Below are 18,650 nucleotides of genomic sequence, written 5' to 3' on the forward strand. Positions count from 1 at the left end.
GTCTTCCCTTGATGAATGAGTGAAGGCGGGGGTACGTCTGACAAGACACAGCAATTTCACTGCAGTACACAGCAATACACAGCACCACTTCAAAGTGAAAGTTTCTACATCCAAAGACTCACCCACCACACCCAGTGCACACAAAAAGACACCCGTCTTCCTCCACTTCGCTCGGGGCGAATACGGCGATGGATAAACACGGCCTAGTGGTTGGATCCTTCAGCTCACCCACCACGCTATCTCAGGGGTAGGGCCGCCCTCCTTCTCCTAGAGGTACTCAGAGAAATTACAAGTCCAGATATACAATTCTTTCCAGTGAAATAAGTTCGCTACTCACGGCTGTTGCACTTCCTTCGCCCCTCGTTTCTCTACGTTAATCCACACTGCAAACACTCCAAAATACAAATGATACAGTTTCCTTGGTTTCTCTCCTTGGATATCGATATTCGTTCGTTTCTTCAACCTATAAGGTTTCCTGTATCTCCGTCAATAGTACGAGGAAGAGAGAGAGAGCATCAATCGCGATCAACAGCACACCAGGTGAGCACAACTCAGCACTTCGATGCACACCAACAACAACTCAAACTGTGATTTAAGCTGCTCCTAAGTATCCCTCCGTGTGATGCGATCTTCCAATCACCCGGCGCTCCTGCTAACAACGCACAGCTGTGCTTAGTTTGGCTGATTACAGCCCTCGCGATGCTACCGGATGTCCGGTGATCCCTCTTCCTGGTCCGGGCGGAAAACATCCCAACTTTTGGTTCCGCCCGAAAAATCTTCACCTTGTGACACTCACATGGAAGGATTTTTTAAAAGCAAGCACATTGACAGCTAGTGATACAGTAGCAGTTGAACCTATTGCCACTCAAAAAAGACTCTTCTGATCAGGGATTGTACTATCAAGTCCTGTTCAATCAATTATTTTCACACGACTGCTGGTTAACATGTAATGTATAGTTCACTGTTCAGTTAAGTGTCCAGTTACTTGTAGATATTGGTTTAGGCCAGCAATTACTACCAGACTTTCTTTATGTCTTCCTTTGATGGAAGTGTTAAATTTGATGACAAAGTGCTTACTTACTGTCATGTTGGCAGAAAAGCAACTTTGATTAAGCGTGTTTCTACAATAATATAGCAAAAATATATATTATACTTTATAGATCTTTCATAGACAATCTCTCTCTCTCTCTCTCTCTCTCTCTCTCTCTCTCTCTCTCTCTCCATTATTTCTAATTTTAATCCCTTTTTCTTCGAGTTTACAACTGCCAATTACTTACACACTAGGGAGTCTTTGAGTCCTTGAAATTCCTATTCCGAGAGGAGCCTTTGATGTTGTCACTCACAAAGTTTACATCTTTGTTGTGAAACACACTTTGGCTCTCCTTTTAACTTACATACTCTCTTATTATAGTCTTTAATGATGGCATCTTATGTAATATATTTCTGCCAGTACCAGGTATTTTTTATCTCATGTAGAAATATATTTCAAATAAAATCTCCAAAGTCAGCTCCTGAAATGAGATTTAAAATTTATACTTTTTTAATTTAAAGGAAAACACCACAATGTTTCAATATTTTACTATGTTCTTACCTCAACTTAGATGAATTAATACATACCTATCCTTTTTCAATGTGTGCACTTTTAATCTTTGTACAGCGCTTCTTGAATGTATTTAGCCTAGCCCCATTCATTTCTATGGCTCCAAACAAAAGTTTTATTTGTGCCACCATACTTGCTCATGTAACTACTCATGTAACAGTCTTTAGATAGGGAAAACATGGTGGCTTGGTGTTTGGTGACTTCTAAATTCATCCCTGTTTGGAGCCAGGAATGTATGAGGCTAAATGCTAACACATTCACGAGGCGCTGTACAAAGATTGAGTTAAGAACATAATAAAATATTGAAAAACGGTGGTGTTTTCCTTTAAAACTCTAATCATGCTGACAAACATCCTTCCTCCAAAATAACTTGCTACTTAAAAGTGGTTTGTTGTGGTTAGGGTGGCCATTCGTGCCAGTTCCGCCGGACACGTCCCGAACATGTTTTCGGGTTCGTTCTCCGGAAGTCGCGTTGTTCAACCGCATACGTCATCACATTTCAGTTAAAATACATTAGAATTTTTTTTTTAAAGTTTATTTCTTTTAAGACATACAATCATTGTAGTTTCATTCTTACCTTGAAATGTAACGGTTGCTTTTCTGAAATTAAACCCGAAATATTAAACCTTGATGGCGTATGCGGTTGACCAACGCGACTTCCGGAGAACGAACCCGAAAACATGTTTGGGACGTGTCCAGCGGAGATGGCACGAATGGCCACCCTAGTTGTGGTCGACATTTGTGCATCATCATTGCTGTCATAGCTGGGCATCCCAGGCAGACATCAGGCAATTGACTGGTTTGTGTACATTGATAGAAAACAATGGTTTTTTGAACATAAAGACAATCTGATATCAGATGGTTCTGACAACATTTTCTAGATTAGGAGAATGTCTTTCCAAACAACAGTAAAGCACTGTCTATGTATTCTGATGTATAGAACTTATAGAAATGTCAGAAATAAGTAAAGTTTTTTTCTTCATAGACAGAAAAATAAGTGGTATAAACAGCTGGACTGGATATTCAATTAACTGTACTTGCTACTTATTGCCAGTAATATACACCATAGAGTCAATTAAGGGTCAGTGAGCACTCAACCTCTATTATACTATGAAATCTCTGTAGGTTTGTTTTGTAAGTTTCATTGGTCACATGCACAACCATTCACAGTATGATGTATATTGAAATGACCCCACAATTTACAACAAGCAATTAAACAGATTAGGAATAGTACAAAAAATCAAAGTAAGTGAAAAATATCAAGATATATAAATAAAAAGTCCACTGTTCAGATTTTATCGGCATCTAGTGGTGAGATTGTGAATTGCAACCAGCTGCTCAGCCTACAGCTTACAATACCTTCCGAAATGCACGGAGAACCTACGGTAGCCGAGACAGGAGTACGTAGTGACTGACAAAACACACTCTATAAAACCGTTTGTCTGTTAAGGGCTACTGTAGAAACATGGCAGTGCAAAATGGCGATTTCCATCTAAGGGGCGTATGTAGATAAAAATATTTATTTTGGGGGGTGATATAATTGCTAGTACCCTTTACCCTTCCGTTACCATCTGAAGTCACACAACAGTTGTGGTATGGTGTTTCATAGAGTAAACAGGAAACAAAGTTGAACATCACAACCAATCTGTGCTCAAGAGAGTGGAACAAAGTCATGGCAGAAAGGAATGGTTGGTAATTAAAAGCACCCTCAGTGGCCACAATCACTATAACTCTACATTCCTTAGTGTGCAAGAGCCACAGCATGTGCTGATATTTCTGAGTGTGTTCATTTGACCGCTTGAACAACCATCAGCTCTGCATTAGCTGGTCATCAGATAACCTATAATGATAAGGCTCTCAAGCGTATCTCAATTGCTGAAATGGACCATACAATATTTATTAAAGTGTGAGTGACGCAAATGCTGGCCCTGTTCGTAAAGACCACCTACATAAAATTCATTCTGTGAGCTAAAGTTTATGATACACACGCAGTTTAATCTCATGCTGTTTAACCTGGGGTGGGGTTGTTGTTTTAATTAAAGGAGGAACGAATATGGGAGGTGAGTACAGACCAAGCTCACATTTAGGAATGTGGTGATTGGGTGCAAGAATGCAGAGTCATGGGTTTTGGGGCACGCTAGGAAGATGCTCACTTTCATACAGTTACGTTCCCATATTTTAATCCATCTCTTTTGTTCACTTTCGACCGCTTCTTTCCTGGAGATGGTCTTTGGACGAGTCATTAAAACACGTGCGGGGAAATGACGTTTACATTAATGCACACTAATACTATGTCAGAGTACTGCTTCTTGTGTTGTTAGTAAACATGCCACACAATGTTTTGTACATGTATATGTAAGGGCTTTCTCTGATATTTTAGAACAACAGGCTTTATGCCCAGCTGCACTACTTCCTGAACTTCAGCCAACTCCTTGTTTCCTGTCTGCCATTATTGGACAAACTGATTAATCCAAGTGTGCCCGACCTCAGTAGTCACAAACAAACTGATTAATCCAGGTGTGCCTGACCTCAGTAGTCACAACAACAATAATCAGACACACCTGGATTAATCAGTTTGTCCAATAATGGCAGACAGGAAACGTGAGCTGTGTCCCAATTCAGGGGCTGCGACCTTATAAGCATGCGACCTTAAATATGAGCACTCGGTCTTTCAAGGTGGCAGCCTCAGAAATCCGCGAAGAGAACTGAAATGAGACGGTCTAACCTTGGGATGACCCATAATTGGCGTCACCTGCTGCGCCTGTTAGCAGGACATAGCGGAAACGTTTCTGACTTATTAAAATAAATATGAAATCAGAAAAATATTAATTTAGTTTATAAAATATGACACGTTGATGTAGATTAAACTATTCAACAGTAGGCTATATTAAATTTAATTAATCAACCTTAGAAATATATGCATCATAATAATAATAATAATATTAACACAAAACATAACTTATAATACTAAAACAGTGACAAACTTTTTTTGATAAATACACACTTTTATTTAATGAAGGTTTTAATTGTTTATTTTAGAATATCCAGCCGCCGTTGCAGGCGCGCAATGAATCTTGGGATATCCTCGGCTGTTAAGGATCCATTCGTTCTATCCTTAACATCGCGGAGAAATTAGGACGCATTTTGAGGCTTCATTCTAAGCATCCTTCGAATTGGGACGGCCTTACCAGCCTGAAGTCGCGCTGCTGTGACGCAATCGGTCTTAAAATACGTCCTTACAAGGTCGCAGCCCCTGAATTGGGACACAGCTAAGGAGCTGGCTGAAGTTCAGGAAGTAGTGCAGCTGGGCATAAAGCCTATTAATGAAATAAACTTGAACAACTTTCACACGCTTGCAGAATGAAACAAAAATGAAAGAGGAGAGCAGCCTAAAATCAGGACCGATGGGAAAATGTTGTGATCGGTACATCATACATGAAATCAATAGGCCGTCTTTTGTGGCTATTTGAACACATTCAACCACATAAGCTATACACCAAAAAAGCAATGAATGGGGTCAAAAGTGGACGAGCTCAAAACGTTTTACACATGTATTTAGGGGTGTCACAATGTTTAAATAATCATCTCGTCGCAATTGTTTGACCTCATCGTGATGATTTCCGATCACTGCAATGATTGCACATCTCGTTAAAAAACACAAGGGGGAGCTGCAGAGCCTGTATAAACGAGACAGTATCAGTTGGCGCCCCTTTACTGACAGTGTAGTGCAATAAATTGAAAAGCTATTTAATGCAGTACAAAAAACTTTGATAAGCAGTACGAACTGCCAGGTAAAACATACATTTCCAAAACAAAAAACAATTTCAAATTTAGGGAAGTGAAGGATGCTATTCTTAAGGATCTGTAAGGAATTGATTTTTTTGTAGCCACTACAGACATAAGGCAAAAAATTTAATTTAAATAATCACAACAATGTGTGAAAATGATTTCATGAACAAACAAAAAATGTATGAGAATTAAATGTTAAAGCATTAAAACAGACAATTAATCATCATAACTGTCACAATTTATTAGCCAAATTTCATAATCGTGACTGCCCTACCTGTATTTAGCGTTGTCCGATTGTGATCAGATCAAACCAAACTCCCCTTAATACCAGGTGTAACCCCTGTGCTGATTGGTTGTCTCCTGATGTGTCTCAAGAGCGGGTGACTCTTTGGCTCCACCCAACCATGCGACCAGCTTGTTCTCATTGCTCATGCCAAAGCTGATATGCATGATAAGGACTCATCACCACACAGTGTTTGTATGAATGCAAACTTTGATTGCTGTGTACATATTTAGTTAGTCTGTTTTTTCAGGGAAAACGTAATAGTGTCTCCAGTGTATCTGGATTTCTCAGAAAAAAAAACAAAGCTCTGTATTTGTTGGATCAGTGTGTTAACCCCATTGGTGTTTTTTGAGGCTGTGTGAAAATGACACCTTCAAAACAAAGTTTGTAGCTGTTTGTTGAAGCCCACCTCAGTGTAAACTTAATGGAGTATTAGCATCTTCTAAAAAACAAAATTCCTCATCCCTTATGTGCGTCAATATCAGTTATCTGCCCAAAATGAGCTAGATTCTACACTTATGTACACTTACTGAAGAAGACCATTGATTCCTGGCTTTCACGGTTACACCCCAAATATTCCCTGTAAAGGGAGGAAATGCCCTGCATTGACCCTGTTTTTTAATGCTTGGAAATATACAGAGCTCTTATGAAAAGAGTTAGCACTGGCAGATATGTTACCACTGGGAAATAGTAAAAGCCTTTTAGAAAAGTAAAGCTAAGCTTAGCTGAACCCAGTTTATTATTTTGTGGTAGAATATAAGAGAAATTTGTGATAAAGTAAAATTAATAAAAAAAAAATTCCATGGTCAAATCGGAAGGCAATGATGTTACAGGAAAATGTATCTCCTAATTTGCTCATAATTGGGGCAGTCGTGACTTAGAGAGTCGGGCTTGTTACCTGAAGGTTGCCGGTTTGAATCGCACGGTTGGCAGGTTGCAAATGAGGTAAACTATAGCAAGGCACATTGCTCCCCGAAGCGCTGCAGTGAATGGCTGCCCACTGCTGCCCGGTGTGTGTGTGTGTGTGTTCACAACTTACTGTTATGGGTTAAATCCGTGGTTCTCAAACTTTTCGGGGTGTGCCCCCCCCCCCCCCCCTTGTGTAGGGTGCATCCCTTCCCACCACCCCAAGGAAAATTCATGACACAAAACTCTCATTACTAATCACTTTAAATGATATTAAAAAAAAATGTATTACTATGTAGTGCTGTGGTTAGTAATCTGATGTTTAATTATGTATTTCATAAAATTTAATAAAACTGCCCAGCCGGCATCATCTCCCCACTTCCACCAGGGGGCCAAGGTTCCAGTTTGAGAATTAACTACTGGGTTAAATGCAGAGGTCACATGTCAAGTATGGGCTACACTCTCATAATCAGTGGCATCCGGTGACTTCTTTTTCGAGGGCACACAATGTAAAAACGTCAAAACATGTATTTAGCCAGTCATGTGTGTGGCTCATCATGTCAGAATATGTGTTCGGCACGTCATGTGAACCTATGTGCATCACATATCATGTCAAAATACAAGCCTGCAAAAAACTGACGCTCATGTTTGCCAGATACTGTATAAATGTATAATCAAAGTTTAGTGTTGAAGGTCTTGCAAAATGCTAAAGCTAAAAGTTCACTGCCAGGCAATATATTTTCTTTAACAGAAGTCTCCTTTCAAAACCTGCAGCGAACGGACGCTTTGGACTACAGCCCTCTATTTCCCGATTTAATGACATCAATAAAACAGTTTTTGACTAAACTCCGCCCACAGGAATACATTGGCCGCCAGCTTTGGCGCAAACGGCTCCGCTAAGCTAAGCTGCTGTCGAATCACAACACACTAAACAAACTACACAATCAGAACTCATTACGTATTTCTGAAGGAGGGACTTCATAGAACAAGGAAGACATCAGCACATTTTTAGGACAGTGAAAACAGCGCTATAGAGATGGGTAATTGTGTGAAAAATACCGCGTTTTTTTTTTTACATGTGAAACATGAACACATGTTATATTGAGCACTGTAAACACAATCAAAGCTTCAAAAACACAGAAAGAACAGGACCTTTAAGTTAGTGTCTTTCGTGTATTTTGTGAACGTGTCTCTTTAACCCTTATGTGTTGTTGGGGATGTTTTCATCCACTAGGGCTTTTTTACTCTTAATTTGGCCACAACTTTTTCTCTGTTTTATCAAATTGAATGATTTTTGGTGACAAATCTTATATTTACATATATTTTAAGAAAATGCTTTGAATTTTTTTAAAAACTCAACGATATACCGTGGGCAAATTTACTACCCTTTCGTGTTGTTAGTGGATGAAAACATCCACTAAATTCAACGGCTGTAAAAATGTATCAGATGAATATTTTTTCCAAATTTTTTTTCATAAATCTGTTAATCAACCTCAGTCCTGATCAAAACTACCAATTCTTCACAAAAAATGCCATGATTTTAACCCTTTAATTGCCTTTTTCACAGTCTTGGACATGTCTAAGATTGGTAAAAACATTGGCTTTGAAGCATTTTTAGTTTTTGTGTAGCATCAGTTTTAATTTTTTTCTCCCTCATTTATTGTTAGTGGCTGTTTTTGCCCCATTGACTTCCATTATAACCACATTTTTGGATTGAAGAGCTATGACACCTTTTTATCATGCATTTTTGAATGTTGGTGTTTTTTCCTTTTGCTAAGAGGTCAAATTTGTAATTTTTACAGTTTATCACCGCGTGGCACGATTAACCCTTTAGTAGCCCTGTGCAAAAACAACAGATGCAAGTGCTGACATGTTTGTTCTTTGAACCAATTGCATGTTCCCCTCTTCACTCCTGAGCTGCTGGTGCCTGTGTCTTTTTTTCATGCACATACGCACACACACACGCGCACACACACACACACCCGCACACACACACGCACACACACACGCACGCACACACACACACATTCCGGTTTCCATGTTTTGTGGGGACATTTCATAGACGTAATGCATTTTATACCATACAAACTGTATATTCTATTCCCCTAACCTACCCCATTCCCTAACCCCAACCATCACAGAAACCCTTCTCCTACTTCACATTTTCAAGAAACATCATTCTGTTTGATTTATAAGCTTGTTTCCTCATGGGGACATCAAAATGTCCCCACAAGGTCACAAAAAAAACCTGGTATTCCTATCTTTGTGGGGACAATTGGTCCCCACAACGTGATAATTACCAAGTACACACACACACACACACACACACACACACACACACACACACACACACACACACACACACAAATATGCTTTTATTATGGAGTTATACTCCATAAAACACAATGTACAAGCCAGAAATTAGGCTTTGTTTTTGCACAGGGCTACTTAAGGGTTAATAGTGCCACATGGTGATCAACAGTAAAAATGACTAATTTGACCTCTTAGCAAAAGGAAAAAAACACCAACATTCAAAAATGCATGATAAAAAGGTGTCATAGCTCTGCAATCAAAAAATGTGGTTATAATGGAAGTCAATGGGGCAAAAACAGCCACTAACAATAAATGAGGGAGAAAAAAATTAAAACTGATGCTACACAAAAACTAAAAATGCTTCAAAGCCAATGTTTTTACCAATCTTTGGCATGCTCAAGACTGTGAAAAAGGTAAAAAAAAATCCAGTTTACAATCACCCCAAATTTTCCCCAAATCAGTGAGACCACTTATAAACTTGGCAATTAAAGAGTTTTAAAATCATTGAATTTTTGTGAAGAATTGGGAGTTTTGATCAGTACTGAGGTTGATTAACAGATTTATGAAAAAAAATGTGAAAAAATATTCATCTGATACATTTTCGTTGAATTCAGTGGATGTTTTCATCCACTAACAACACGAAAGGTAGTAAATTTGAACAATGCACAAGGGTTAATAATAAACCCTTTTAATGCGTGTGCAGCAGGCACGTATTTTTACATGATGCATGATGTAGGTTCACATGAAGCACCGAACACATATTTTGATTTTGCGCCCCTCGGAAGACAAGTCACCGGTCGCCACTGCTCATGTGTTTGTGCTGTGTAAGGGAATTAAACTAAAATTGCTCAACTAAAAATAAATTTTCACCTTTCGGTAAATTGTAATTATAAATTATGAAATTGAATCTATAATTAGGAGCGCATTAGGGCTAGAACATTTTACATTTTGGCATTGACTGAATGTTAAATTATTCAACACACTGTCTGTCTCTTTATTGAGTGGCTTAAGGTCGTCTTTGGCTGTCGACAGATTTTATCAGTGCGGTCACATGGATTAATCTCCGCCGATTGGATTACTAGGAGAAAACAAGGCCCTCAATATAAAGAGAACCTAAAAAAGTCGCCAAGCTCTCTAATTGCATTACAGCTGTAGAGGGTCTGCAATTAGCCCGCTGTCTGTGTAGAGCCATCTTAAATTTTATTGGCTAAGCAAATTTGATAGAAGTTTGTGGTTTTGACCTTTTTGGTGAATTAAGCGGGGAAAACAGGGCAGACCACATGCAGCAGATGAATACGAGGGAGAGAGAGAAAGAAAGAGAGATGTATGCAGAGAGAAAGTGTTATCAGCATTAAATATCTTCTTGTATCAGGAGCGCAGGGAGAACAGAGTGCGGAAATTCAGAACAGGTCATCTCTCTCCCATCAGTGGAGGATATACAGACCAGAATAACTGAGTTTAGGAGGATGGCCAAAGCATAAATAAAATGAAATAAAAGATATCCTGCAGCTGAAATCATATCATTCTTTCTGTTAGTTTATATAATGCTGCTCTGAGTGCAGTGTGGTCTTTCCCAGGGAAACACTCTGTGTCCTGTAGTACATCTGGGATTAATTATGTAGTCTGTACCTAAAGCTCAGTTAATGTAACTAATAAGGATTAGTTGAACAAAATTTCTTTTTACTTTTACCTGTATGCAATTCAGACAATTGTTTACTTGTAAAGGTACCAAATGTTGTGCTTTCTAAAAGCAAACAATTTTTTAAGCATCATTAAATGTAATTAGTATAAATAATAAATGCACAAACATACAGTAAAGCTGGTATATTTAGTCCAAACATTTATAATACAAGCTGAGCATATAGTGGCCATGCAGTGAAGACTTCAAATTTGGAAAGTGTGTTTACCTCTATTTCAGTTTTGTTTTAATTTCTGAAGCTATTTACCTCAATGTCTTTGCTGAAAAGGTAGTCTGACATTTTCCTTATTCATTATTTTCCTCTAAACATTAGACAAACTGAAGCAGAATAAACCCTCTAATTTCCTTTCAGACACCTAATTCCTGCTGTCGCCTATGTGTAGTCTGACTGTCATTCACATTCATTGGCTTTTGTTCTCTTTTTTTTTGTCTTTTCCTTTATAAACAACCTTTCTATTTCGTAATACCACACCAAGAGTACATTGTTTTATTTTCTATAAGACAACAAGTTGTGTGCATCTAAAAAAAAATGAAACTATAACTATTTATAAATACAAACTATACCTATATTTTTATCATATCAGAGTTTTTAGGTTTACAGATGGATCTTGCAGAGAGCTTTATGATTTGTTATCTTGAAGTCAAATGATATGAAATGACCAGTCTACAGTACGTTTATCTGATCTTGTGTAGTCATGTCAAGATCAAGATACAGGCTGGTATGTTTTGCACTGTCAAGATGACATCACATGTGACTTAAATATGTGTATTTGTTAGTTTGCTAAATTATTGATTGTTTAATAAATAAACAAGGAGCAGATGCAAGAGCCATTAAACACCACCTCTATCAAAAATGAGATAATGCTATTAGCAAAATCCTTTCAGCACATAGATTTTATCAAAAGCTGTAAGTGGAGTCATTCCCCTAACGAAAATTAACCATGGTCTTACTACAGTTAAAACCAAAAAAGCATGGTTTCTGTAGTAAAACCATGGTTGCCACAAAATAACCATGGTTTTGATAACCATGGTTTTCAAAAACCATAGTTAAACCATGGTTAGTGGTGTAAAACCATGGTTTTGCTGATAGTAATCAATACATCAAAAATCTATGGTTACTATACTTTTACCACAATAAAACCATAGTTAATTATAATAAGGGTCAGGTTCACTAACATCTCTCAGGACCTGAAGTGGGGCAATCACATTGACAGAGGTTGTACTTTCTTCGTCAACTGAAAAAGTTCAACCTGCGACAGGTGCTGATGACAGTTTTATTTAGCTGTTGTCGGTTATGTGCACTTCTAAACAGCCAGCAAATCAGGTATTCATTGGTGTGCACCTGCCCAACCTTTAGGACTTGTACATCTCGAGAGTAAAGAAACGGGCAAGGAACATCATCACAGACCTCTCTCACCCTGACCACAACCTGTTTACGCTTCTCGCCTCAGGCAGACGTTACAGATCTCTGTGCACTAACATCTAACATGTGCACGTTTCCCCCCATGCTATCTTCAGCTTGAACAATTAACACAGAATTACCATCTGTCCCTATAGCATTAACATCCTGAACACTGAATAAGTCAATAACAGTTTTTTTATCTAAATAAATACATATATTCACATATTTATTTATACAGCTTTATGTACAATACATAATGCAAATCTGTATAAGTTCCCAGATGTATATTTTCCCTCAGTTATTTTAATGTTCTTCTTTCTTGTCATATATGTATTTTCCTTGTCACATATATTCCTTATGTGTGTGTGCACACTTGACGAATAAACCTCATTCTGATTCTGATCAAATACTTTAACTTTAAATCAACTTAATCACGGCCTTAGGCCATATAGAAATACTAGATTGTTAGCAGAATCCATTAAGAGTCTCATAAAAACTGCTAATTTGCATGTCAGATGCACATTTTTTAAGCTCATAATATTAATATAATTTATATACTCTGGCAAACTCTCAACATGATGGCTGTTCCAAAGTGATGACACCAAATAATTTTGACCAAAATCTAAGATGGCATTGTATACAAGTATGCTTACTGTATAAAATTATTTAAAAGAAGTGTCTCAAAATTATTTAAGAACTCAACATTTCTTTAACAGTCAACCCAAGCAGTTTATTTGATTAATAGACTTTTAATATACAATCCCAGTTGAATCATTTACAATCTGTGTAGAATAAATGATTGGTTTAGGTCCTATTGCAAAACCAATTTGTTTCACAGACTCTGTTGGGTGGTCGTCAGAGGGCAATATAAAACAATGGATCAATTTCTCCATCTAATGCTAACCTTTACTGAATGCACAGAAAGAGAGAGAAGGAGAAACTTCCATGGTATATAAAGTGCAATGCAAAACTGACCCGGGGGCATTGTGTTTAATAGCATTGATGCAGAATGGCCTCTGAATTACTAGCTCATGGTACATCTGGCAAAAAAGAAGAAATAAACTAAATGCGCACACAGGAAGCAGAATGCTATGGAGATACAAAACAACTTATAAAAACATACTACCTTTGTAGTCTATAATCAAAGTCAGCGTTTGTCTTAAAACAAAAAAAAACAGTTTGTGTTGTTCCAAACAAAACAAAAATATAAATATTTGAACAGACAAAGCACTGATTTCTATCTGTATGTGTACTGGAAAGGGCTTTATTATTATAATGTGCATATCTTTATATATACCCACAATCAAAAGTACATATTTGTATTTATACACATTTTGTAAGCATTGCTCAGAAATGCCAGAGCTGCTCCGTTTACATTCATGTGGCTACGTCACCCCCGATTACACAGAATAATACATTTCTGAATACTTACCGACATCACACAGCATGATATAACAGTAGACACTTTATGTTTAAAATGGTGTACATTCACATTTTATAAAGATTTGATACATATAATATTAGATATATAACAAAAGAATATATTTGAATCTCTTTATATTTCATAATCCACATGTTGTACGTTGTTTGCGTCCAACCGGTGACCATGTGTTAAATACATTTTTTTTGTTTCGTTTATTTGAAAGGATTCTTCACAAATAAATAAAACACAAACTAACAGAGATGCCATAATAGGGGTTAATTTTGGCACTTAAAAATGTTAGCGAAACATTCCTTCAAACAAGAACCCCACTGTGCGTCATGTCAGCACATAAGTCAGAAGGATCATTGATCTTGACAGGTAATTGAAATTATGAGACATAATCTGTTAGGTGAACTAGAAGACACACACAAAACTCATAAAACTTGTACAAACAGACCACACTGTAATGGATCTGTACCACAAAAGCTCAGTTATTAAACTGCAGTTGTCAGTGTATTGCAAACAAAATGTTGAATCGGAACTGTTGACATTTTCATTAAATAACTTTATCGCTAGAAAGTAAAGACTTTTAATAAACAATTTTTATGTCAAATAGAAACCCCATTTGGGGTAAAGCTTTACACATTCATTTAAACTTCCCCAGTTTTAATATACAGAGTTCTGTGTTTGATTCACTGATTTTAAATCAGTAATAAAATGATTTAATAAGATAAGATAATAATATGAATGAGGCATAAAAGTTTTTGACATGTAATATTATTTACTCTTGAATGATACTGTGGCTTATTTGTCCTGTAGTAACATTTGCTATGTAATAATTGTTTCTCAAAGCCAAGGCCATAACTCACTAAAGCTTAATGTTGATCCACTGAGCAGACTTACAAAACAAAGAAAGAAAAAAATCCCTTTTACCTAATATTGAAATAATAGCGGATGAGCTCTTAAGCTCATTGGAATCAGCCTCAGTTTATTTTCAAACTATAAAGTTCCCTTGGCATTAGATAGTTGAGGCTCTCTGCTCAACGTTATGCGTCCCTGCACTCTCTACTTAAGGACGAGTGGCTAAATGACAGGAAGTTTATAAGGCACTGACACAATGGTGTATGTCTGCTTTGTAAGGTGTGTCAGAAAAGGAAAGATGTGCTTCAGATAAATCCTGGTGGACTCTTGATGCAAGCCAGCTGTACAACCAAACCATTCTTGGAAAACAAGGTAGAGAACCCACAGCTGGATTTCAAAACATATCAATGACTTAAAACCCTCAAAGCTTGCTGTATCAAGCGAGAGATCTCGAATATCAAGGGCGTTTCCATTTCTTAGTGTGTGTTACCTAATCTTCAACAACTCTCTCTATGAAATATAGCATTGGTCATCATGTCACGTCCACTTATACGGATATATTTAATATTTAAGGTATAACATAATTTTATAAATCATAAAAGTGGAAAATAGCTGGATTATTAAAAAAATTGTGTTTTGAAAAGTTTGAGGTTTTCCAAAGGTGTGAGATTAACTTGTAGTGTATGGTTAAAAAAATACAAGTGCAACATTAATTTTGGCCTACAATATAGGTCAAGTCAACCACTGAACACAAATGGAGCAGTCTGGACAGTGTGTTGTTGAGAAAAGCCCAAATCCAACTTCAATTCTGTCCTTTTTCTTAGAGGACCCTTTTCATACAATAAGAAACCTTTCTCTTTCACACACCATATCTTCTACAGCATTCAAGTAGCATTTTTGAAGATTTCCCACCGGCCTCCCTCCCATCAGATGGCTAACCAATGTTTCAGCTGAAAAACAAGATATATGTACAGTATTTGACTGTGTATATCATACATTGATATATAAAAGATATAAAGAGTTCAGATGCAGATAAATGCCGCCATCAAAAAAATTAAATAAATAATAATGATGTTGATCACCACACACAGTCATAAACAGTGTTGGGGAAAGTTACTTTTAAAAGTAATGCATTACAATATTAAGTTACTTCCCAAAAAAGTAACTAATTACGTTATTTAGTTACTTTTCATAGAAAGTAATACTTATGTTACTTTTAAGTTACTTTGCGTTTACTTTTTCTTACTTGACTGAGGCTTGATCTCTTTCAGGCCTTGCGGGTGTTTTTATGAAGTTCTGCATTCAGAAATCGCATATTTCCATCGCAAAAATATCAAGCTCTGGCCTGTTATCTCTGTTTATGACACAAACTGGTGCGCACATAGAGAGTGTGTAATTCTACATCACTATGTTTATGTCACGGTGATCCGTGTCATGTTTTGTGTCTGTTCCATATTGTCATCACCTGGACAATTGTTAATTATCACCTCATTCATTCCACCTGTGTGTCATTAGTCTTTGTGTATTTATACTGCTGTCTGTGTCACACTTGTCGCTGGAAGATTGTCATTACTACCCTGTCTGTTCCCCGTGTCACATTTTGGATGTTCCTGTGTTTGCTTACCTGTACTCCTAGTGTTTTGTTCCAGTTTTATTATTAAATGTTATTTATTTTTCCGAACTCTGCGTTTGTGTCCTCACTCCACCTCCGTGTCATGACAGTTTAGTTTAATTCAGTACATTATTATTTTTTTAATCAAATTAATTAAACTGAAAAGTAACTCGCATTACTTTAAAAAACAGTAACTTCAATATTAATGTGTACATTTAAAAAGTAATGCGTTACTTTACTTGTTACTTCGATAATAATTATAATCACTGATTCTTGAAACTTTGGCAAAAACATGTCCCACTAAGAAAAGTGCTAATTCTATTGGAAATTAATAACATTTTCATGAAGAAAAAGAATCAATGTTATAATCAGGGGGTCCTTTGCACATCTGTAAGGTTCCTTTATAGGTTTATTTTTATTTTTTATTAATTTAATGATTATATGCTGGCCCATTGCCTACAAAATCAGCTGTCCTCGGTTAAGAGATAATCATTTCAACTTGGATTTAAAAAGCCAAAAATAATAATTGAATTTAATAATATATTTACCACATGAAAGGGTACATTGTAATATGTTTAAAAATTACAAACAGTGAGTTTTGAAGAATATTTACTATTATTTTGTGATTGCTCAAAATGTGTCCCACATATTCGTCACCACTGTCAGATATTTATAAAAGGCAATAAAATCAGACAACTACAGTGTCAACTGCATTCCTGAGGACCCCTTTTTCAAACCTTCAGCTCTACTGCATGCTTCAAGATCGCTCAAGCTCCTGTATGTTTGCTATTTTCTCTTAAACATGTTCATATTTTTGGGCACTGCTACTGTGACAACCATAACATGTCAACACCGTCATCTTTGTAAAAAAAAAAATTAGATTAGATTATGAAATAAATGTATCATTTTTAAGAAGAGGTCTGAAGTAGCTAGCAACAGAGGGGAAACAAGATGGCTAATGTGAACAACTCATCAATTTTTTTAATCCATAGGTTTTTGTCACCACCGTCAGATGTCACCACCGTCAGGTTTTCTGTCTTTTCTGTCAGGTTTTATGTATTTTAGGAAGTTATGATTTGATATTTGTTTATCACAGTGCTCAGGATTGTTATTTTTTGGACCAAATATTTACATAAAGTTTAAGCAAGAAGCCATTGACTTAAGTGGTATACATTTTGGAATAATGAGGCCAATGTCACGACCTTCAGATTAGTGTCACCACCGTCAGACGGAGTTTTGTTTGTTTTGAAGGTGCAGTGTGTAATTTTTAAAAGGATCTCTTGACAGAAATGCAAAATAATATACAAAACTATATTATCAGGGGTGTATAAAGACCTTTTTATGATGAACTGTTATGTTTTTATTACCTTAGAATGAGACGTTTTTATCTACATACACGAGGGTCCCCTTATGTGGAAGTCGACATTTTGTGCCGCCATGTTTCTATTCTACAAAAGGCCTTAACGGACAAACGTTTTTTTTTACTAATTTGTCTGCGTCAATGATATTTTTTGGTGGTGGCTACCGTAGCTTCTCTATGCGTTTTAAAAGTGAGGGAAGAGCAGTGGACTGAGCCATTGGTTGCAATTTGCAACCTCACCACTAGATGCCACTAAAATTTACACACTGCACCTTTAAATGAATATGCTTACAATATGTTTCTTCAGTGCTGTTGAGTTATTAAATTAATAGTCTCTATTAATACATTAAATAAAAAAATGATTATTTTTTCTATTTAGGCTTAAAGTAAATGTTGTATGAGTAATAACTGGAAAAATGCCTATTTTATGAAAAAAATACGAACAGGGGAGGTTGCACCGGTAAATTGCTGAACAGCCAAGACCTTGGTCTATAATGATATACCTTCAGATTTTGTAATTTAACTAACTTTTTTTTTCTAAATTAAAACCTGTTTTATCCAAATTCCCAAGAATCACTGTAATAATAATAATAAGCAGCAGCGGCGGCCGGTGACTTCTTTTTTCGAGGGTGCTCAATGCAAAGTTCGTCACAACATGTATGTAGCCCGTCGTGTGTGGTTCCTTTTTTTCAAATGTTCTGCGCATCGAGAGATCCTGTGTGCACCACGTGTCTTGTCAAAATAAGTGCCTGCTGCAGACGCGTCTAAAGGGTTTATGATAAAAGAGACGCTTGCGTTTGCCAGATACTCACATAATCTCATGTGTAATCAGAGTTTACTGTTAAGCGAGTGTTTTGTGTGTATTTTGTGAACGTCTCTTTTATCATAAACGGTTGTGACGCGTGTGCCGCAGGCACTTATTTTGACAAAACACGTGATGCACATGGTTTACATGACGCAACAAACAGCCCAATGATTTTTCAGCAAAAAAGAACTGAATAAACTATGAAGGACATCACAGTGCATGAGTTATGTATAGAATACATTAGGATACTGACTGGATTTTTGAGCCTTTTACACAGGCACAGTGAATAGGGACTGGAGACTTTTTTAGAAGTTAATATTTTTGCATGTACTTAGAGCGTTTTGCAGCGAAAGACAGTCAAATTTGTTAAATACCAATGAAATGACTACAGTGACATTTGTGAAAATAAGGCATTTCAATTCCTGACTAATAGCCTTGTACTCATTAAATTAAAACATGTCAGACGCACCTAAGAGGGTATTGCATCTGAACTCTTCATATTTAGACAAATATACAATAGCACCTATTTGTAATGGCACATTTACTACTGTGCACTGGTCTTACCTTGAACTGTCTGACATTGCCCTCGGTCACCAT

General features: G+C 36.8%; 1 protein-coding gene across 1 annotated transcript in view; it reads right to left on the reverse strand.

The window, feature by feature from the left end:
• Nucleotides 1–14,522: 14,522 nt before the first annotated feature.
• LOC141363515 (sodium-dependent noradrenaline transporter-like) overlaps nucleotides 14,523–18,650 on the reverse strand; it is a 30,928-nt gene continuing 26,800 nt past the window's right edge. The window contains exons 13-14 of the mRNA XM_073866122.1: nucleotides 18,618–18,650; nucleotides 14,523–15,226 (exon numbers count right to left, since the gene is read on the reverse strand). The exon at nucleotides 18,618–18,650 is cut by the window's right edge and continues 39 nt beyond it. Of these exons, the coding sequence (XP_073722223.1) occupies nucleotides 15,203–15,226; nucleotides 18,618–18,650 (57 nt within the window). The 3' untranslated portion in view covers nucleotides 14,523–15,202. The remainder of the gene's footprint in view (nucleotides 15,227–18,617) is intronic.

Source organism: Misgurnus anguillicaudatus, unplaced genomic scaffold (genome assembly GCF_027580225.2).
Source record: "Misgurnus anguillicaudatus unplaced genomic scaffold, ASM2758022v2 HiC_scaffold_51, whole genome shotgun sequence".
Taxonomy (NCBI): Eukaryota; Metazoa; Chordata; class Actinopteri; order Cypriniformes; family Cobitidae; genus Misgurnus; species Misgurnus anguillicaudatus.